A 23,681-nucleotide genomic window follows, 5' to 3' on the forward strand; every position below is an offset into this window, starting at 1 on the left:
TGGAAATATGAATTATTTGGGGATTAGATCATTCATGTGGAGTTAGAAGACACAGAGGAGAATAAAGTAAATATGATACTTTATGAATCTTTTTTCCTTGGACTTACATATTTTATCAGCAATTTACCACATGTCTTTGTTTCTTGGTTTTCTGTCTACTTATGTGAAAGCACAGTTATCTCTTCTTTTTTTTTCTTTTAAAGATTTTTATTTATTTATTTGACAGACAGAGAGCACAAGTAGGCAGAGAGGCAGGCAGACAGAGAGAGGGAGAAGCCGACTCCTCACTGAGCAGGAAGCCCAATGCGGGGCTCGATCCCAGGACCCTGGGGTCAAGACCTGAGCTGAAGGGAGAGGCTTTAACCCACTGAGCCACCCAGGAGCCCACAGTTATCTCTTCTAACAACATTCAGCAGCAGATACAATAGCTCACAGCAATGATTATTAATATATATATACATATATATATATTTAAATATATGCTGAGTTTTAGGACAGGAGACCAAAAGTTGATGAAGCCTCTGTGGACTTTCTCTTCCTCATTTATGCTTTCTAAGGGCCCCTCAACTCTAAAGCATTTCTTCTTTCTGTACTGACACCCATTCGAAAAAGAATCCTCGTAAATAGTATGAAAAGTGACCCTCCAAGATGATCCAAAAACATACAACATTTTAACCTTTTTAAAAATTCTTTTCTAGGCTGAACAGGACAATGGCCATCCTCTGCCTGCCTTCGCCAGTCTCCATATTGAAATCCTGGATGAAAACAATCAGAGTCCGTATTTCACAATGCCCAGTTACCAAGGCTATATCCTGGAATCCGCCCCTGTGGGAGCAACCATCTCTGACAGTTTGAACTTGACGTCCCCTCTGAGAATCGTGGTTCTGGACAAGGATATAGAAGATGTAAGCTCAGTATAAATGTTGCTCTTGTTTCCTTGACGCAACTTATTATATTTATGTCAACAGGAACTTTGACAAAGACGTTGCGATGGGAGTTATGGAATAGAGAACAGAGTCCTTGTGGATAAGAGTCTCATAAATGAGAATCCTAGTGTTGTAATTTCATTTCACATCACGAATACTATAAGAAAAGAGCATATGTGAATTCAGCAACGTTTTTTTTTTTTCCCCAGTTTTATAGATACTGCATATAGGGAAGAAAACAAATGTTTCGTTTATATTTGCTAACCCCCCAGGAGTCTTTTTTATTAATACGGGTTAAAAACTGTGTATACGATTGCTGATAGGGAACAGTCATGGCATTAGACAGTGAGTCTACAAAAACACAAAGGCAGTGCTGGAGTATGATTTGGGGGACTTTGCTGACACTATGTTATTTGGGGGCAGCTGATTTGCTCCTGCTTCTGCTGGTGGCTGTGCTGAAGCTTAGATGGTCTGCTCCACGCATAGTGGTCTGTGGTGGTGACACTAGCTTACACATTGGGAAATGTTCCAGGCTGGGTGGATCAGTCTATTTTCCCCCTTCAGTCCCTCTCCGGTTGTAAAGAACAGACAGAAAATCTATACCGGGCCAGTCAGAGCACTTCCAGGAAAGGAAAAACAAGGAATTGGAGCTGGAAGGTTTTGGCATCATGTATTAAAGAAGTGGAAAGGACTCTCGAGCCACTGGAGCCAGATTTGCCGGCCTCATGGTAGCAGTTTGTCACCAGCAGGGGAGAAGGGGCAGAAAAGAGTCCTGTTGGGGTTGTTGGGTAAGACTCTCCATGAGGATGGAGGTGTTCTGCAGTGTTCTTCACCCCAGGAGCTGCGAGCCCCGTGTGGTTGTGCAGCACTCAGCATGAACTGGACTAGGAACCTCATTTTAATGTTTGTTTTTTTTTTTAATTAACTTAAGTGTAAATCATCCCCTGTCCCGAATTGGACAGCGCAGCTGTGGAGTGTCCCCCAGATCTCATTCCATGGGTTTTGTCATCTGTCTGGTAAATGAACTTCCAGACTCTTTTTATTTTTCTCTTTCTGGAAAAAGTGTATCACACTTCACCAAGGCTGTGACAACTCCATGTGCACACTCCTCTTCCAGTCCCTTTCTGCCTCCCAGTCCTTGCTCTTCTCTCATCCACCATTCTTGTCTTTCTTATTTCTCCTCTTCCATCTCATCATGGTATCACATGTCACAAATATCACAGCAGTAGCTGTCACTGAGTTCTAAGTACCTGTCAGACAGTATAGTAATTGCTTTATCTTGTATTAATTCTCTTAAATCTCATGGCAAACATAATAGATGCTATTTCCCATATAGCAAAAGGGGAGATGGGAGCTATTTTAAATGCCTAACAGTGATCACAGGGTTCATAAATGGTGGAGCTGGTCCTTGAGCCAAGGTCTATGAGAAGTGAAGTCCTTGATTTTAAGCACCAGACTAAAGTTACCCCTATCTCTTTGCTACGGTCTGGCTCTAATCTGACTATGATAACGGCTGATGAATGGTACAGACTTTTTTCCAGAAAAGTGCATATCCATGTACAACCTCCCATCCTAGCTTTAAGGGGCTAGGGATCCCCTGAATGTCTTCATTTAGTGAATCCTTGCTAGAAAACTCAGAGCCACCCTAATACGTTTTATATAGGCTAAGCTACTGGTAGAACTAGTGCTGTCCCATAAATTTTGGTATGGCTCCTATTTCATTTTTAAATTGGAATGCATAATCATACTTTGAACAGTGACTAGCTAATTTGGGACATTATCATGGTTTATGTCACACCTTCATGAACACAGTGTTAAGCAAAAGCTAAATCCTAAAGAAGAAAAATAAAAAAAAAAAACAACTAAATCCTGAAGAAGAAAAAAAAAAAAAAGGCTAAATCCTGAAGAAGTTTTACTTTCTCCTAAATTGCAAAATGTACATGTCTGTACTCATTGATGTATTTACTATTATTATTATTTTGCTTGATGTATTTATATTTCTGAATGGTTGCACACTAAGCCCCACACTAGCTTGTGTACATGCCGACTTTCTGGATTGTTATTCACTTTAAAGATTTTCAGATTGCTTCTAAGAACCTATCAAGAATGGTGGGACTTGCAGGGTGTCACTGAGGCATGTGGGAGAACTCCTGGGTCTAGAACACCTGGAAAACATGATTAGCATTGTGCTCTGAGTGCTGACAATTCCAGTGACCCTGTTAAATGCTGAGTGTTTCTAGGGGTCGGGCAGCAAGCTGTGGTTCTGGGGAGTTTGTGCTTTGGAGTTTAACAGCCCTGTTTGACTCTTCGTCCTACCATGTAATGGCTGTAGCATATGGAGGGGCTCCCATTCACCAGTTGCTCCTTTTGCTTAATCACCTGTGATCCGAAATGTCAATGATTGCTGCCTTGTCTTGCTCCTTTACTCAGGGCTGGCGTGGATGGGTGGGGAGAGCACCATTCCCATAGATGAGGCCATACAGATGGAGAGTGGCGCCATTACCACATCTCATTAAAATATCACATACTTGAACACTGTGTATCTGGCCATTCCTTTCTTATTTAGGTCCATCCTCTTTCTGAAATTAAGAACAATGAGTGCCACGAGGTGCCTTGAAAGGGAACCAGTATCTCTAATCTAGTTATAAATGTTTCTAAAATATCACATACAACTGACAGTCTTTGCATCCTTCCTATTTTGTCCTCTGAATGTTTCACGACTCTCTTTTCCTTTCCCATCTTTACAACCATCACCCTACTCGCCTCTCCTTAGAATTGCCTCCTGATGTGCTTGCCATTGTATCTTTTTCTGACTCAGGCCTCTCTCTCACCTGGCCACTAACGGTGATCTCTCTGAGAGCTCCTGTGGGTCTGTGCCACCTGTCTGCCTAGCATGCTGGTGGGACATCACGTCCCCCGCACAAGAGAACGGCTAGTGTCACTCGATGCCTGAGCATTGCTACCCCATCATGTGCTCAAACTCCCTGGCTCACCTGTTACATTTAACAATTACTTGTAGTCTCCTGCACATGCCAACTGCTTCTTATCTCATTTCCATTGTTTATGACATTTTCATGTTTTGAAATGTTTCATCCTTCATTTCCCAAGCTGACTTGGACAACTTATGCTCAGTGTTTAGAATTCCACTCAGACTTTCCCTCATCCAAGCATCTTGCCCAGATTCTGCTTCCTCCCAGATAAGCTGCCTTTCTCACCTCTGTGCATTTCTCTAGTGCTCTACTCACGTCATTGTAGATGCCTTGCTCCCTCTTTGAATGTAAATGGAGGGTAGAGCCTACATCTCAGTCACTTCTGTATCTTGAAGATCTAATGCAGTTCCCAGAACTTAATAGGTTCTAGTGATTGTTTAATGAGCTCATGCATTCAAGCATGAGTAAAGGGATGAGGACATCTAATATATGCATCAAAAATTCTAGTGATATTGATTTAACTGTGTAACAACATGGCCCCATTCCATGGTTGGATGACTAATTCCTAGAAAGCTCTTCATCCCATTGAATTGGAACTAACCTTCTTGCAATTCATCCAGTATTCCTTACAGCTTTCCTTTGCAACACACAGAATAAATTCGTAGAATAGTCATTAATATGTTTCAAGATACATTGATGTCCTTCTGAATCATCTCTTTTTCCAGGCCAACGACTGTTTGTTTTTAAAAAGTAAAATATGTTCATTGCTAGGTTACTTTAAGATCTGTGTTAACAAAAGAAATTTTAAGGCCCTGGCAGTTCACAGGCAAGAATTTTACTACATGGTAAATTCTTGCTGTTTCTGAATGTCAGAATTAGTGAAATCAATCAGCACCAGGATAATAGGATTTAAGAATAAAGACAGAGACATGTCACCACATGCAGACGTTACTAACAGAAATGGAGGGTCCATATCAGGCATGAAAAGAAATCCTCACGGTAGCAGTCAGTTTCCTGAGTTGTTTCCAGAATAGCTGTGCCACAGGGCATATGCCAAGAGGAGAACGGACTTGGATTATTTGTCTAAAAATTAAGCTCTGTTTCTTTCCTTCAACTCAGGGGAAAATAAGACAAAGTTTTAAAATGCAGTAGCAAGGATTGGTGAGTTGTGGTGTTATTAATGGTGTACATTCCAAGTCAGAGAGAATCTTAAGAGTCACAATGAACCTGAAAAGCAGAGTAAAAAAATTGTGTTAGTGTTTCTTTTCTATAGTTTTATAAATAGAGACATATAGATACATATATACAGAGAGAGATATGAATCACCTTTATGTGTTTTTTTTTTTTTTCAAGTACTCTTAGCTTATACTTTCAAAATAGCTCAGAAGATAGGTAAACAAGACATGGCCAAGGTTTTCAGGAGGATGTCAGAAACCACTGGGTTTTCAGAAGCAGAACTACCAGAAGTTGGTTCTTGAATTCTGGTTACAAAAAAATAAGTAAGTAACGAGGAACAGGAATCAACAGAGGTTACTCACTGGGCTTGCAGAAAGGCAGTGAGTCACTTAATTTCAGCTGGGTTCATGTTCCTGCATAAAGTGTTACTGTTTCAAGATAAAGGCATCCTTGAATCCAGTACAAAACACTTCAAGGTGCTGATATGTGTTTATATGCTTTATACATATTGATATGCCATTGTATGTAAGTTATGTCAGAGTATGAAGACAAAAGTTGAAAAAAGTTATTCGTTTAAATGTACTAGAAAATGTCATTGTTGTCTGTTTCTCACTAGTGTATACTTGTATGCCATATGTGTGTTTGTGGTCATGTATGCTTACATTGTTTTTTCTTGATGTTAAATTTGCAAATAGGTCCCACCTGGTGGAGTTCCTGTAGGTACTGGGTGTTGATTTTGAGTTTGTTGTGAATTGCTGTGGTTATTTCTTAGCTCTTTTTTTGATTTTCTACTACAACAACTAGACTGTTAATTCATGATCACTTATATAGAAATCTACAACTACATAAATACGTATATGCTTGTAGATGTAATTGAAATGTATGTTCCTCATGTTATTGGTTAGAGTAGAATGAATTGTGCGGAACCCAAAGTGCAGCTGAACTTTAGCAAAGATTATTCAGTTGTGAAATGTTTTTTCAGTCCATGACAACCATGCATAATTCATCACAGTATTCTTTCTAAAAGATTCTAAGTGTGGAGCTGAACCTTTTTGAACAAGTTTCTCTGAAGACAACCACTGCTGACCAATTCAAATTGATAGATGAGATTAATTTTTTTGTCATTTCTTATTATACTTTATAATTTATATATGCCCATAAGTATGCATATGTGTATATATGCACATATACTCGCATTTCTGTGTTATATGTGTGTATATATATATGAGAATGCATATAAACTTGTGTGTGTGTGTGTGTGATATGATATTTTAATTCTTGTTGGAAACCCAAAGTTGGCTTTAAATCCAATTACTTATTATATTTGAATGTCTTTCTTCTCTATGATGGAATTTCTAATTCTACATTCACCTGTTTGTTTACATTTGCATATGTGTTTACCTTTGCCTTCCTTTTCATATTTTGTGCTGTAAGTGAACAACAGAGTTTATTTTACCCTCCCAGAAAATAATACACAAATCAGTGAAATGATATACTTATGATATATACTGAATGTATACTTTAGACAAAATAATCTACCATTTGTCTGAAGGAAAAAAGAACATTTATTAATCAACCTTCTTTGTACATATTAATTAGTTAAAAAACTAATACGTATTTTAAACAAATTTATAGACACAAGGACTATATAAAATCTATTGTCCCTATCAGAATAGTAAGCCAGAACGTTATCGATTTACAGCCATAATATACCATACCTGAAACTAGTGTTAAAAATAAATCCAAGTGTTAAGCTTTGAGTAACAACTAGCTAGATATTTCCAAATATGTATTCTTAAATTCTTGTCCTCAAAGAAACTTCCAGATATTCACCAATGGTATCTACAGATCCAATATATAGATTTTAAAAAGTTGGTACATGACATGTTTATAAAATTTGCAAGTTAAAATTTAATTAAAGGTTAACTGAGCAGGACAGATTAAAATGAGCTAAGAGATGTCATGGACAATTGTAGCTTTCCGTGTTATCTTATCTCTTTACAAAAAAATAATCTGCATGTCTGGGAAGTGTTACTTTACTCCCCAGTTATTACAACAGGACTTGAAGTGAAGACAAATTATCCAAAGGTCTTTAATGTTTCTAGTTATCAAATACAAGTGTCTGTTTATGAGGTCCTGGTGTGTATATTGTCTTCAAATGCAAAACCTTTGACAGTGAAAAACCTGCATCTTCCGTCAACTGGGAAAGGGTCTATGTTGTTTGGGACACAAGCATATTATGCAGTTTTACATACACACATGCTGGTTCACAAGCCAACATTCACTGCAGTTTTGCATGCTCACAATACTTAGCATTAAAAAAAAAGTGCCTACAACATGTATTGAGGATATGCATGAATATATCTAACAGTTCTACTAACAGAGGCTCCAGTTGAAAGGAAGAAAAGAAATTGGGAAAATGTTCATTCTATGCAAGTAAAGAATGACCGAATTACTTGAATAAAGGGAAAGAAGTAAATATTTGCTTTATCAGGTCCCATAGCAGTGCTTACTCAGTTTGAATTACTGGGTGTTTCAAGTCTGGGCAAAGGAAGCTATTCTTCAACACCATTATGAGAAAAGTCAGAGAACACAAAAAAATATATGAATTTAACAGGCTAGTGATTTTACCTTGATTGGTAAAATCAAGGACAAACATTAGAAAATAACAGACACTCCTACTTATTTAGGGTTTTTTTGTGGTTGTTGTTCATTGAAACTGCATTCTAACTTTTCTGCATTTTAAATTAACATTTAAAAATAATCATTGGATTTTATCACAGTTGACTTTAAAGTACATTGTAAGAAGCAATGTCAAAATGTGGTTCAAGATACATTGAGTTTACATGCATTTTATAATCTACTTTTAAAACAAATATTTTAACTTATTAACTAACATGCTTGATTATCCAAACACCCCACCTGCTAGCCATGCTGACCAATGGGGGTCATGACCCTGACATGGAGCCTGAGGTTCCTGCTTGAAAGTATCCAAGGAAAGCCTCTGACTTTTCACAACTCTTAACAACCTTGATTATTTTATAGTCAAGAAACCAGTGGAAATTATTATATATAGCATTATTTTTTCTTGTTCCAGGATCAATAAATGTAACATACTGAACTGACATCACAATCATGGACATAGAAGCTACAATAGTATACCGACATGCTATCTCCTAATGAGATGTTACAAATATAGAACTTGTGTTCGGTTCAAATGAAACCATCCATTTCAAAGTTGTTTGAAACATACCTATTGCATTTTTAAAAAGGTATATAGGTTACAGTATCTGTGATCAAGCCATGCCTACCTACCTTTTAATATATTATGACACATTTTAACTTTCTCACTTACACATAGAAATTTTTAAAAGGTCAGTTCTAATTTATTAATCAAATGAATATGTCTTTAACAATTCCAAAGTCAATAGTCTGCCCTCAGCCCCTGATTTCAGATTTGGAAAAGTACTCTATGATACTAGATTATATTTCACACTGTGCTATGCATCATATGTATTTTTTCATTTGAATCTAGTTGACACATGCTGTGACATGAGTTTCAGGTCCACTTCTCTGTATGTTATGCTGAGCTCAGCACATGAGTAGTCCCATCTGTCACTGCACAGTGGTCTTACAGGACCAGTGACTATCCCCTGTCCTGTGCCTTTCATCCCAGGACTTACTCATTCCATAACTGGAATCCTGTTTTATATTACAGGCTCCCCTTAGTGCACAATATTTTTATAGTTGCCAAAACCTATAGAAACACCTCACCTCCCTGTGTCAAGTCTGTTGATGTTGTTTTTGTAAAGCTTTGTCCATAGTCCTGTTTCCCACTATTCATTTCTCTTCCCCACCTGCCTTCTTACTCTACCACCAAACACCAGTCCGTGTCTCCCCACTTACATCCTTGTTCTTTCTCTAACAGGCAGAGATTAATATCTTATCTTTCAGGACGGCAGTAAGACTGTGAAGGGTTTCCAATGCATAGTTAATTATCTCTGTTTTGAGCTCTTGTAACCCCTTATTCGTTATGTATATGTCATTTTTCTGAACTCTTATCGGACACAATGCAGCCAATTCATGTATCTTCAATCTAATCATCTGAAATTTTTAAATTAAAATAAACATTATGTTTCCCTTTGGAGAGCCTTTGCAGCATTAAAATAAGAAAAAGCAAGCATGATATTTATAGGTAATGAATTATACATAACCAATTTTATTTATTTTACATTAAATGTGAAAACAGAAGAGTAATAGGTGTATGTGCAGTTTATTACTACAAATGAAGTAGTTGTACAATCTTACAGCTAAAATTTTGGGCTGCAGTTTTCTTTTCTTGCATTTATTTCTTATTCCTCAAGTCCAATGAAGTTCTGGAGAATATTGATATTAAATAACCAAAAAGAATAAATTCAATTGGATTGTTATCTATCCTATTTACATTAAGTGTACTTTTCCTTTTTATTCACATTAAGTGTACTTGTACTCACTCTGCTATGGTGTTTTCCACAAAAGTGGTCATTGTCTTTGCATAATTCAGCTCAGTGATGAGTGACTGTCTAGTGAAACCTATCTTGTCTTTCGACTATTATAGTCATGCATAGTTTTGTAATAGATTTGCAAAATTAATCTCCAGTTAATGAGCTAATAGCTACATTGTGTATTCAACATTTTAAATAATGGCATTCTTTTTTCAAAGATGAAAGACCCAGAGCTTCACCTTTTCCTGAATGATTACACCTCAGTCTTCACCGTTACACAAACTGGCATCACTCGCTACCTCACCTTACTTCAGCCAGTGGACAGGGAAGAACAGCAGACTTACACTTTTTCGGTAAAAGGCTTTCATATACACATTTGTGTGTGTGTGTGTGTGTGTGTGTGTAAACAGAAAGATATCTGTTTAAAACTGAAGAACTCAATAATTTAGGAGGAAAATGCAATATTTTCAAGGAATTGAGAATTAAGATTTTCAATAATAAAATTCTTTTTCTGTTTTATGAGTTTGTGCAACTGTGTTAACATTCTTTCCAACAGAGGAAAAATAATTTTCAATATGGAAACAGGAAAATAGGAGTCTCGTTTTTCACCATACGCTCATAATTGACTTAAATTTGAGATATTATCATCTAGAATCCACAAATAATTATTTCCTAACCCTTATTTTATTTTAACTTTTTTTTTGTTATTACATTTTAAATTTTGTCATGAGGTTAAGCCACTGGGATGATCCCTGCGCCCCCCAAGCCCAACCCACCCCTCCCCTGGAAACATTTGGCAATGTCTGCAGACACATTGGCCATCACTACTGTGAGAGTTGCATTTCGTATCAGGGAGGGAGACACTAAGGATTCTGGTAAGCATCTCATAACCCACAGGACAGGGCCCCCTCCACCAAAACAAGTATCTGATGAAGAGATCCTAGTTTAGGTTAATCAAGAAAAAAGAGAAAAGAATAGCGAGGGGAGATAATTCAAGCTGTAATTGTAAATAGTTACCAAAAAAATAGAAGTATTTTTGTGTCTCTATGAAAAGCGCAGTTGAGAAGTGAATACAGATGAAAAGAAAGTTGTATTATCTGACTTTCTGAGATGAATTTTATTCAGATTTAAGAGAAAAATGAGCTGATAGAAGAGTAGAGATTGTGGGACTTACATAGGATTTCCTTCTGAGAGCCAGAGCTTCCAGAAACCTGACAGGTAAAACTTAGATACAGAGTGGATTTCAGGAGTCATTCAGAACAAAGATGGCGGTGTTATAATGCTGATTTTGTTTGTCAGACCTTCCTAAAATGTTAATGATGTAATTACAATATCACTATTAACTAGTGGCATTAAGTCCTATAAAAATTGCCACTTGGTGAATTACCAGAAAAAGACATCACATCTCTAGGGCACCTACTTTCTTGTATATAAGTATGTTGACTATAAACACTTCTATGGCATTGTATACAGAATATGGAAATGTGAAGAATAACTTCCTACTTTTTTTTAATTTAAAAAAATTAAGTAGTAGTTAACATCAGCAATGTTACTGGCTCACTCCAGGGCTCTAACACATTTTGCACATCTGCTTCTTTAAAATGTGCTTGGAATTGGATACATGAAAAATAAAACAGAATCCTCTATAATCACCTCTGCTTATATGTACTATCATAGGTCTTTTTTCTTTTATCCACAAAACATTTTGGCACCCATTTAAAACTGAAATTATATATAAGAAATGTCTTAAATCTTAAGAGTGAATTCTGTGCTGCTTCTGTTCGCATGACTTCTCTGTTACATGTATTTTTCTCTCCCCAAAGATAACGGCATTCGATGGTGTTCAAGAAAGCGAGCCAGTTACTGTCAATATTTGGGTGATGGATGCAAACGATAACACTCCGACCTTTCCTGAAATATCATACAATGTCTATGTGTATACAGACATGAGCCCCGGCGACAGCGTCATTCAGGTAATTGCCTGTGTGGTGTGCGGATTCACATGAAGCCGTTAATTCCATGGGCATTTCTTAACGTATGTGTACGTTAAGAAACTGTTGAAGAAGTTTAAGTGAGCTCAGACTCATGGTATGGCATAATTGAGTTTAAGAACTTTAGATTTATGTTTATTTTTCAAATAAAAGTGCAACTATATGCACTTTATTTTTTAAAGCTTTTATTTATTGAGGTGGGAGGAGAGCACAGAGAGGGAGAGAAGCAGACTCCCCACATAGCAGGGAGGCCAATGTGGGACTCAATCCCAGGACCCTGAGATTATGACCTGAGCTGAAGGCAGACGCGTAACTGACTAAGCCAGTGAGGCGCCCCATTCCAATTAAAGTGGAATTAATTAGTTACTAAATGCAAACATAGCTATTTGACTGGTTTATACTTGATTTTTAAAATTTTAATGTACCAAATATATTTACTTACTATAATAATGTATTTAACACCCTGAAGTTTCAAGTATTAGACATACAGTTGAAAACTTCCAATTATTTTGAACTTTTGCAAATATGGGTTGAATTTCCCTTGGTGATAAAGACAGAAGACTGCCTTAATAAATTAGTGGATAATACTGTTAGACAGTGGTTACCCAGACATAAAATGGAATCATTGCAACAGAGAAAAATTAGAATTGTGTAGTAAGTAGTGTCTTTGAAAACACAGAAATTGGGCGAAATCTTTCTCCTTGATTAGTCTTATTTCTATTATTAACTGTGTACTTACTACATTTAAATTAATTATAAGTTATCTTAAAATATGTGGGGTTTTTTGCTTTTTTTTTTGTATTTTGAGTATAAGTTATAGAGAAGTCATAATATTCTTCCTTGAGGATTTTTAGGAAGAGTGGAGTCTAGCACTTTCCGAACTGACTGTGCTGCGAGTTAATGAGGGAGCTGTTTAGAAATACCGACAACCAAGATTTCACGTCCACTTTCCTGGATCTGAAGCTTTACTAACAATACATACATTACTGATAATTAGAAAGCGAACCCTAAGAGCTTCAGTTGCCCAACCGTGTAAAGATCACTTGTGTGGATTATCCTCTAAATTTGAGAGTCAGACTCAATAATTCTAAGTAACTTTCAGGCCAGGAAGGCCATGATTCTATATACTTTCAGAATATTTGCATAGCTCCAAATTAGTAGTAAATTACATATTACATATTACATAACAATTACATATATTACACAAATTACATATTACATAACAATTACATTATATCATTAGGGTCATATAAAGGGTTAGGGAAAGGCTGGAAATTCGCCTGTACCTGCTTGCATGTATGAATACCTTCAACTGCATCTGGTATTGGGGGAAAAGCAATGGCACATTCCATTCCTATCTTGTCTCGTTTTGACAAAATCCACCCTTTCAGCCATTTGCCTTGAGGGTAGAACTCTGTTTAGGTTATTATTTCTGCATCCATAACCTCTGTACCCATAATGCCTAGCACCTAGTACATACTCAGTGTAGTAGATGCTCAATAAATGTTTATCCGAGGGTGACAGAGGGAGACTTGCAGGCAAGTGGTATGAATGAACGAGAAGGTGTAAAAATGCTGGCCTTTATTTCTAGTCAACTGGTGGACCTAGTGAGCTACATTTATCTTTACCTTGGCACTTACTACAAAAGCAGCAAAATTACAGTTTATACAGATAAAGGAATGACTATCGTCGTCATGTTCTTATTTAATTAGACCTGATTCTCATCTCTATAATAACATAATTGAAAGTAAAAGTAAGTATATATATATATACACACACACACACAACCAACCAGCAGGGAACTGGAAAGTGTAACTAAGAAAATCATAGCAATTATGTAGTGGAAACAGCTCAAAAAATGTTTGCCTTAGGAGATCAAAAGCTTATTTCTGGCATTTGCAGGCTACAGAAGTTAATTTCCCTATGTACCTCTTTATAAAATAGATCTTTTCTTGCCTTTAAAGATTCATATTTTGTATATCTCCCTGAACCACGCAGATTATGAAGATAGAGTATTGTTTGCATCTCTATGGCTTTGTTTTTTTAAAAATTATTTAAGCACCAAGAAATGAAACATTATAATTAGTATTTTAAGTGTTATTCCCACTATGTGGTAACAGGAAGGTATGTCTCTAAAACATCCTCCAGGGGCCTAGAAATGAAAGGAAATACATTTCCTATGAAGAGAAAGATTTGTAAATAAAGCAAAATGACTCAGAACTGTGGCCTGTCCCTGCCTCATAACAGTCTCTGAAGAGATTCTGGCTGCCCCCACCCCAGCCCCTCACCAGCCTGCCTTTCCCTGCTGACCCCCAAGATCAACTTGTTTATGTTTGTTAGTATTCTTATGTCAAAAACAGTGAGGGGGGTGCCTGGGTGGCTCAGTCAGTGAAGCCTCTGCCTTAGCTCAGGTCATGATCCCAGTTTCCTGGCATCGAGTCTTGCATTGGGCTCCCTGCTCTGTGGGAAGCCTGCTTCTCCCCTCCCTGTCCCCCTGTTTGTGTTCTTTCTCTTGCTGTGTCTCTCTCTGTCAAATAAATAAGTGAAATCTTAAAAAAAAAAAGTGAGAATATTAGAAGCAAAGGGGACAGTGAGTACTAATCAGAGAATACCTTGGATAACAGCTTTTAAGTATATTTTATTTTATTTGTCAGAGAGAGAGAGAGAGAGCACAAGCAAGGGGAGAAACAGGCAGAAGGAGAAGCAGACTCCCCACTGACTGGGGAGCCCAATGTGGAAGTCGATCCCAGGACCCTGATATCATGACCTGAACCACCCAGGAGTCTCCAGATTTTAAGTATATTTTAATCAGATAATTTTAAATCTATCATTTTCAATGCAACTGTAAGACTTTCTCGGTGCAATGTCAGTATCTACTCAACTATTTGAGTCTACCCCCTTCTTGTTAGGAGGGGCGTGTAAGAAGTGGATGGGTTGGTCAGAAAGCTGTGAGGAACCAGGTCCTTATTACAAATTCTGCTATAAGTTGGTCCTCTAACTTTATATCTTCTAGGCCTGAGTGTTGTAAATAGAACAGAGTGGCTCATGAGCTACATCTGGTAGAGCACTGCCCCAAACCAGCATCTGCATCCTTCATACCTGGAAATGAAGTGATTCAGATTACTAGCATATCTTGTGTTTAGGGGGAGATTACTGGCATGAGTGAGAATGATTTTTTTGCGTGAAAGAATGTCTTAGGGGCACCTGGGTGGCCCAGTGGGTTAAGCCTCTGCCTTCGGCTCGGGTCATGATCTCAGGGTCCTGGGATCAAGCCCTGCATTGGGGGGGGTCTCTGCTCAGCAGGAAGCCTGCTTCCCCCTCTTGCTCTGCCTGCCTCTCTGCCTACTTGTGATCTCTCCCTCTGTGTGTCAAATAAATAAATAAATTCTTAAAGGAAGAAAGAACGTCTTATAGGCCATCTAAGAACTCCCACAGGGTGACACTCAAGGATATCACTCTCTGTTGTCCTAGGTCTCATTCCACACATTACTGGTTTTCTCAAAAAACCAATTGCTCAATATTGAAGATAGAGATTTTGATATATAATTTTAATATTTTGAAGATGTAGGTTTCCTATCAGTAGCTACCTCTCCAGGCCATACTCAAGAGATGCTCTTCCTAAACTCTCACAACTTTCATCAATCAGTGTTCTTGATCCTAACTGAATAGAGATTGCCCTGAGCAGCCTTTGAAAATGAGGATGCCTCAACTCCATACTGCCATGGTTTTATTTCAGCCATCTGACCACTCACCGTCGAGCCCCATTGGGAGATTCACCTAACAAAACAAAGCAACTCTGATATATGGCCAGTTTTGAGAAAACTCATCTTTACCCTTAATAAGATTTCATACTTCGGAAAATTGAAATTGCTGATTCATGAAGATGGAGTCTCATATGGAGCTGAGTCCTTTGATTCTTACCCCACCTCTTTCCGTTTTTCTCGTTCTCCAGTTCCTATCTTCTGTCCCACTTCTTACTCCTCCTTGCTGCTTTAACATCCCCTCCCCCACCTTCACCCATGCTCTACTCTTATTCTGCTCCGTTCCCTTTCTTTCACTACAGCAATGTCCTCCTCTCTCCGGATTCCTTCCTGTCCATCTATAAACACCCTCACATCTCCCCCTGACCTGGTCTAAATGCTCCTCCTGGGTAACACTTCACGCTGCTGTCCCACTCTCGTATATTCAGTCACTAGAGTTGATGGATACACTTAGAGAACTTATTAATTTATTACTTCATAGTTAGTAATTGCTATTCTATTATTTTACTCACATTATACCATGAGAATCATACAAAATCATAAATCTGATGAGTCTCTTTTAATTGTGAAACACAAAAGCATTTCTCACTCCTTCATCTAGGTAAAATTCTCATCTGTCCCATTTTATGGAAAACTGGTTTTCATCCCACCTCTCTGGTGACTAAAGGACTTTGTTCTCAGCTCCTTGTTCACTTCTTATTCTTTAAATATTAGCATTCTCCAAAAATAAATATGCAGTGCTCTGTTTCATGTATTCCCACGTTTTTAGTCATTACCACAATGTATAGTCATGTCTCCCAAGATTCAATGCCCTGTGGCTACCTCAACATCCAGCTGGCATTCCAAGGATCTGTTGTAGTGGGGAGTACAGGTTTTGGTTAGGAACTTCAGACTGGACATACTCCAAGATAAATTAACTAATCCACGGTCTTTCATCTAATACAGAAACACATCTACGATTACACAGGCTTTAGCATCCACTTCTGAGTCATTTCTATCCCTCTCCTTCCCCTGCTCACACACAGGTGATGGTCCAGGTGCTGAAATCGCTGTTCCAAAATGGATCTGTCATTATTTGCCTTTCTGTTTCTATGGCCTGCTGGAAATTAGGCTACGAGGGTGGACTCTGAGTGGTAACTCTGTTTCCACAGATGCCCCCCATGTTCTTATTCTGCAACACAAATCAGGACAGGTCTTCCCTACCTGTGGAAGAGCCCAATCTCCACACGTGCCTTCAAGAACATCCCTGTAATGCCTCACGTTCTTCTGTCTCAGCTCCTGCTACCTCCCCCAAGTAATCAACTTTGAGATCCTAGAGATAGTTCTATTTTGTTCCTTCTGTTTGACTCTAGCATGGACTATCCCTTCCCATTCTAAGTCTATCAACATCTCTCTCAAGTTTCAAGGTTTGATCCAAATGATGCCTTTTTTTTCTTTTTCATTTGTTAACAGACAGCTCAAATGTGACTTTTAAGTAAAGCCTTTATTTTTCCTAGCAAGTCTGAATTAATGGCTCCGTGCACCATCCTCCACACGTCCAGCTAGCAGCTTCTCTCCCTGGCACACGCAATTTACCGTGTCCTGCATGGCGTTTAGCTCACATGTGTCTGTCTACCCTGCTGACCTGAAAATTCCTCCAGGACAGGGACTCTTAATGATACCTAACCACCAGTGCTCAGCACAATCCCTTCCTTGTGGTAGGGCTTCACCAAATAGCCATGGAATTGATTCCCACCATGCTCTCTCAGTCAGTGTACAAAATCTCTTATTCTAGAAATGAATTCTGTTTGGAATTCCCATAGAGAAAGTGTTGCCCACCCCCCCCCCAGCCCTCTCCTAACTCCACAGCCTCAGTGAGACCATGACTTTCCTGCTCTTCAGACAGAAGACACTCGACACTGGCACATTTCTCTTAGTCAGGCTGAGTCACAGGTCCCTGAACAGTACAGCTGGAAATGACTTTGAAAATGTTTCTTATTCCCAGGCTCATTTGATAAAGAATTTGAGTGAACATGCTGATAAATGATCAGTCCCAAATCACAAAGTTTGTAAGTGACAGAGATGATACTGAATCCAAGTTATAAGCGATAGACTCTGGACCCGGACGAGCTGCGTCTCCTTCAGCCCCTTTGTGCCCTTATATGACTCTGGACAAATAGCTCAGTCGTCTGTACTCAGGTTTTTTACTCTTTAGAAAGGTGATAAATATAGTACCAGCTTCACAAAAGTGTTCTGAGTATTAGTTCTATAAGCTACCAACATATGTGCACTTTGTAAATCCACTATATATAAATGTTATCTAGTTATTACTATTATGGAACTATTCTCATGGATTATATAAAACACTTATGATTATTAATAGCCTTTACACCTTATTTGTGTAAATCCTTATGTGTCATGTGTATTATATTCTGAGGAGGACACATAAACACAACATATAAAAGGATATACTGAAATTCTTTTTTTTATGATTTCCAGCATTATAAACAAAATCAGGATAAACCCATGTGGGGTTTTAACGCCTTCTGACAGTTTATTTTATGTAAAATAATGAGAGCGTTCTCTGTGGTATATTGTGTGCGTGAGTGTGTTTGGGCTTGTGATATCATGACTCAAGTTGGAGGGAGGGTTCTGTTTATGTTAAAGTCTTGGTGGAGTTCAGTATTTCAGCAAATCTCAGATAACGATTTGATGGGCAAACCATGCAGAATTGTAAGCATATTTTCACATTCATATATAATTTTCATCTATTTTTGATGTTTGAAACAATTTAATTTTACTGAAGACCATACAATTTCTTACCCAAATCCACTGTGTGAGAATGAAAACAAATACCTAAAATTGCATGTGTTCCTCATGCTGAAGCTGAGACTCTGTTATACCATCTGAATTCTGTATACGTGGAGGGCACTCCCTACTTGTGAGAAAGCACCACCTTCCCTATACTTGAAGTTTGGAAACCAGAGGTAGTCCTGGCACAGTCTCACTTCCTCCCTCCTCTCCATCAGTTACTAAGTCCTACTGATTTCCCCTTAGCCACCAACCAAATGTATCTACTCCAGCCTCTTCTCTCCGCTGTCCTCCACAAGCTGCCATCAGCTCTTGCCGGGACCTTCCAGCACCCTCCTCTGGGCTCCGGGTGTATCTCCTCTCCCTGGCGTCTCCACATAGCCCCCACAGGACTCCTGTGAATAGGAGAGCAAAACAGTAATTGCGGTGCTGACACCTTCAGGGATTTTCCGCAGCTGTAAGAATAAAGCCCAGTCACTATCCTGCATGACCACTCTGCTGATGACTCTCCAGTTTCCGTCTTGCCAACCATCTTTCTCTGGCTCTTTTAATGCGTCCACTTCTATTCACATGCTTTTCGTCATTAGGATCTCAATTTACATGTCACCTCCTCAAAAAAGCCTTCCTGGACTCCTTTCCTACATTACACTCCTTCTGTTATCCCAGAGCAGCCTGATTCTTCCTTCATAGCGTATTTCCAAATTTATTATAATTTTATGATCCATTTCTCCTATTAGGTAATAAGCTCAAGCAAGCTCCCATGATGTGTAGACTTTGTCAGTGTCTCCTTTTTGTCTCTTGTTTCACTGTTGTTTATATACAACATCAGGCAGGGCACCTGGTCCATAGTAAACCTTCTATAATTTTTCGTTTAATGAACAAGTGGATAAAGGAACTAACGGGTGCATGTGAAAGAAGTGTTCTTTAACTTAGGTATGAGTGTTGGGAAATTACCTATATTTCAGGTTAAAGTGATTTAAGCATTAGTCAGGTAAACTGCAGGGGGATTAGTGTCCCTAGGACATCACACTTCCTAGTTTGATTATCCAGAAGACTCTCTCCAGCAAGGCGCTTGAGACACTGAACAGTCTGACTGAAAACATGTCATGAGAGAGCACTCGCATTTTTTGGAGAAGCAAAAGTGTATAATTAACACCCATATTTGAAAGTCATTCACTGTGTTGGAAGAAGTGCCTAGAACTGTGCCAATCATAAGGAATAAAGAAACTACTAACATTTAATTTCTGACCTTCGGTAATCACTAGTGTTGTGGGGAAGAGAGAGGCACACAATATTTTTGTTTTTTCATAATGATAAATATGGCTCGTATCATCCGGTTAAACACTACAAAATTTTTTAACATCTCAATTGCTCTTAATACTTTAAGAGTTATGTTGGGTAGGGTAAGTTTTCCCATTTGATAAACTTGGGGAAAATATTAATGATATCAATACAATGATCACAGACATCTGCATTTTGAACTTGCATAGCTAAAAAATAGTACTCGCATTTGGCTTTTGTATTATTTTTCAATCGCCATCCCCCTTTCCTGATACACTTAGAAACCCAGTTTTTCAAAGAAAATGTATTTGTAAAAGATGTTACGTTTGTTTGCTTTCATGTTTATCTAGCATGTTTTAGGTGGCCACAGTGAAAGCTGTCGATGGTCAGTTTTAATAATGGATGCTTAAATGCTTGCATTTTTGTAAAGCTTTTAATTGTGTATGATTGCTTTTAATATCATTTATGTGGTAGGTTTTTAATTTTGACAATATTCTTTCTCATCATTACCGTTCTAGATATTGCCAGTTTATTAGATAATTGGCTTGAAGTTTGGAAACTAGAAGAAACAAAAATGTGTAATGTATTTTATTTATTTTTTCTTTTCTGTGTATCACCAAAGTTGTTTGCCTTTTTCAGCTACTGTTTCAGGAAAAAATAAAACAAAACAAAACAAAAAAACCTGTTTCCCTTTCAATTCCCTTTTGTAGTAAATTATGTTAAAATGTCAAAGCGTAGTCGTCTGAGTAAAAGAAAAATGCTTGCATATTGAGATGTTTCACAGACAGGGAATCTTAGAAAAAAGCCACTATTCCAAATACAGCAGTAGGGATTTCTTGGAAGCCTAGTAAAACTTGCTTATTCAGTTTGGCAAATAAAACAAGTAAAAACACCAACTAGAAAGCCCTAATATACATGCATATTACAAGCATATGTTGTATATGTATATTCTTAATTTAATGTGTATAGATTTTAATGTACATGATGCTAAACTAGAGGCCTGAAAAATACGACGAAGAAAACACAGTGCTAACCCTTGAAAAGTGTGTGTGTGTGTGTGTGTATATATATATATATATATAGTAAGAGATGACCCTTATTCACAATGAAGTAATCAGAAAATATCACAAACCATTCTTGATTTTTTAAAATTACATGGAACAGACTAAGAATACAATGAGAATCCATTAAACACGAGTGGGGAGGGGAGGATGGTCTGGTAGGGCTTGAATAGCCGGGAAGGTTTCATTGCTGGTGAGAACTCCATGAACCTAGCAGGATGATTAGTGCTCAGACAGGCAAGGTTACTGGCGGTGGACGTGTACAGCCAAAGGCATGGGATATCATGAGGCATTAAGGATACCACTCTGAATGAGGTTGGAGATGGGAGGAACCAAATGGTAAGAAATTTGCCTTTCTTTTTCTAAGTCAAGTATGCCTTGGTTTCTTCTTCCAAGCCCCTATCATTACAGGCATTTCTGGACCTTGTTATGTCTTCTTATCCTTCCCTACTAGTACATTTATTAAAGATACTTTTGTTTCCTGTCTGCTCTTCTAGAACACAAGCTGACAAACAGAAAATATTCTGTCTGTATCTCCTGTACTTTAGAACGTGGCGCCTGGCACAGATTAAGGTCTGAATAAGTAGATCAGTTTACCTATCAGTTAAAGGCAAATCCCACATACCAGAGTAATTCAGATTGGGCATTGTAGACAATGTAAGATTTCTTGAAGAAGTATTTAAGACTAGATCTTTCAGATGATGAGTTAAGGTCTGGGCTATGGCATTTGCTGGATGCTGACTTTGAGGAACTCTTTCTTGGAGTCAGTGAGGGTAGAAGCTGAGCATGAGAGAGCATAGCAGCTTGAAAGCATTCAAGGTTCCAGGTTACAATCTCAGAGTCTGAGTAATGAGACTCAAGCCCTCGAGAGGATTATGAAGTTGCCACAGAAAAGGAACTAGCTCTCCAAATTCTCGGGCAATATGGTTGCTGTTTTATTCTTGAGCTTTTCATCAGGCAGAGGAATGCCTAAATGAGAACTCCATCTCCAGTAACAATACTTTGGTCCATAAAAAATTAATTATTAATGTATTGTTAATGAATTATACACCTGAAAGATCCCTTTGCTAAACACCTACTCTACTGAGGTCGCTGCCATCTTGGATTAGTCTAGGACATGCTGAACAGAAGAGGGGTGACCATTAGTCCTACAAGCTTTTTTAGCTTCAAAGCATCATCAGCTCCCATTAAGACTTGAGAGAGAATAATGTGGACACAACTAATTTACACATTGCCCAGTTTGCTTGATCGGCAGAAGTGGTCTTACGTTCAGACTGACTGTCAACCCTGAGAACCAATAGGCCTCTTGTAGGACCAAGTTTATTTAGCTTCAAGTGAGGATACAGGATAGACAACAACATAACTTTTATGGCGATAACACAGTGGAAGTCTTATGACTGCTAAATACAACTTCTAATGCCTCCTAAATCATCTGCACTTGGGATATATAATCCCCTTGATACACACATCGGAGGCATTTTTCTGAAAGTTTTGGTATAGCAACTTCTGTAGTACCTAGTGCATAAAAGGAGACTTAGCAAAACACTGGTAAACACCAGAATATCTTTTACCCGGTAAGGAATTGGCATTTCCTCTGCAAAATACATTCCCAGCCATACCTTTTCCTAAGTAAGTTATCTGATGTTTCTTTAATATTTTAAAGATTATTTCTTTCCTTCATCTTTATTACTTACACCTTTTTATAAGTGCTGATAGAGACATTCAGCGGTATATGTAAGTTTTTCAAACATAAATTAAATTCTTCCTCCAACAAATCTGTCCCCATGGTTGTTACCTGGCTGGTGGGTTCTAGGTTGTCTTCCCAAATAATCTTTCTATCCAAGAGATCAATATCCACTCAAGCTTCATTTTTATCAACTATATAAGTGATCCAAAAATCCTTTATTATATTACACAGCTGAGCCCAAGAGATTGAATGTTTAACACAACACCATTCAATTAATAATGCCATGTTATTATGTCAGCTTTCCCAACAAAACCAGGTTATTCTCATATATCATACATTTTCCATTACCCGAGTAGGCATCAGAGACTTATCTTTCAGGCCACTCTGGGTTTCATCTGCTTTAACATCAAAACCATATGCCATCCCCTATGTATAAATTTTCAGTGACAGAAGCTTCTCGTCATAATTTTAATGCAATAAGCATTTGTCTCTCAGGAGGCAACATAGTATTGACCCCTAATCTGTCCAAACCTACCCAAAGTTACCAGGGAGAACTACATTTCCAAGCGATCCCAGGTTGGCTGTATACCTTGGTTTCTTGCAAAAGCCAAAGATAGTGGCCTCCTCTAGCTTTAGCTGTGATTCAATATCACATCTGAGAGGCACAATTGACAGGGTTATACATTCATTCTGAAATTTTCTCTCAGAAGGTGTCCTCACAGAAGATATCCTTCCTTGAAATCTTATTCCCATTCTATATTCCACATTTTCACCTTATTTCCCTTTTATGACTTTTCTTAACAAAGACTCATGCTTCCAAAGTGGGATTTTTCTGGGGCATCTGAGTGGCTCAGTTGGTTAACCATCTGCCTTCAGCTCAGGTCATGATCCCAGGGTCCTGGGATCGAGCCCCACCTGTGGTGGGAGCGGGGGAGTCCTTGCTCAGTGGGGAGCCTGCTTCTCCCTCTTCTTCTGCCTGCCTCTCTGCCTACCTGTGCTCTCTCTCTCTGACAAATAAATAAAATCTTAAAAAAAAAGTGGGATTTACTGATTATACTCCACTTTTCTTCCATAAGGCTGGTGCACTTCCTTGGTTTCCAGAACTTTCCCTTCTGTCCATTCCTCTGGAAAAGGGGTAGGTTTAATGGTTTTGTTTCATTTTATCTTTGTTGGGTTTTTTTGAGATTTTTATCGAGAGAGAGAGCATACACAAGTAGAGGGGCAGAAGAAGAGGGAGCAGACTCCCCATAGAGCAGGGACCCCAGGACCCTGGGATCATGACCCAAGCCAAAAGCAGGCACTGAACTGATGGAGCCACCCAGACATCCCTGAAGGAGTAGGTTTAAAAAGGTGTCATGGACTAGCACGAAGTTGATAGTCAATTACCTGAGAAGAGAGCAGGACATAAAGATTTAAAAGAGAGAGATAGAAAACTTGTTTATAAGATACAGCGAAGACCTAAAGTTCAGAATGTGTATTGGAAGGGAGAAAGGAAAGAGAAAAATGGGTCAAATCACAAAACAATGAGTGAACAATGACAAGGGTTCTAGTCAACCTGAATAGTATCCCGTCAATGCAGTAGAAAAGCAAAATG

General features: G+C 38.3%; 1 protein-coding gene across 1 annotated transcript in view; it reads left to right on the forward strand.

The window, feature by feature from the left end:
• Positions 1–23,681, forward strand: part of PCDH15 (protocadherin related 15) — a 1,265,671-nt gene that overhangs the window by 906,126 nt on the left and 335,864 nt on the right. Inside the window, exons 13-15 of the mRNA XM_032845308.1 lie at positions 699–905; positions 9,735–9,869; positions 11,340–11,489. Of these exons, the coding sequence (XP_032701199.1) occupies positions 699–905; positions 9,735–9,869; positions 11,340–11,489 (492 nt within the window). The remainder of the gene's footprint in view (positions 1–698; positions 906–9,734; positions 9,870–11,339; positions 11,490–23,681) is intronic.

The sequence above is a fragment of the Lontra canadensis genome, unplaced genomic scaffold (genome assembly GCF_010015895.1).
Source record: "Lontra canadensis isolate GAN:19392208 unplaced genomic scaffold, GSC_riverotter_1.0 scaffold162, whole genome shotgun sequence".
NCBI classification, from domain to species: domain Eukaryota; kingdom Metazoa; phylum Chordata; class Mammalia; order Carnivora; family Mustelidae; genus Lontra; species Lontra canadensis.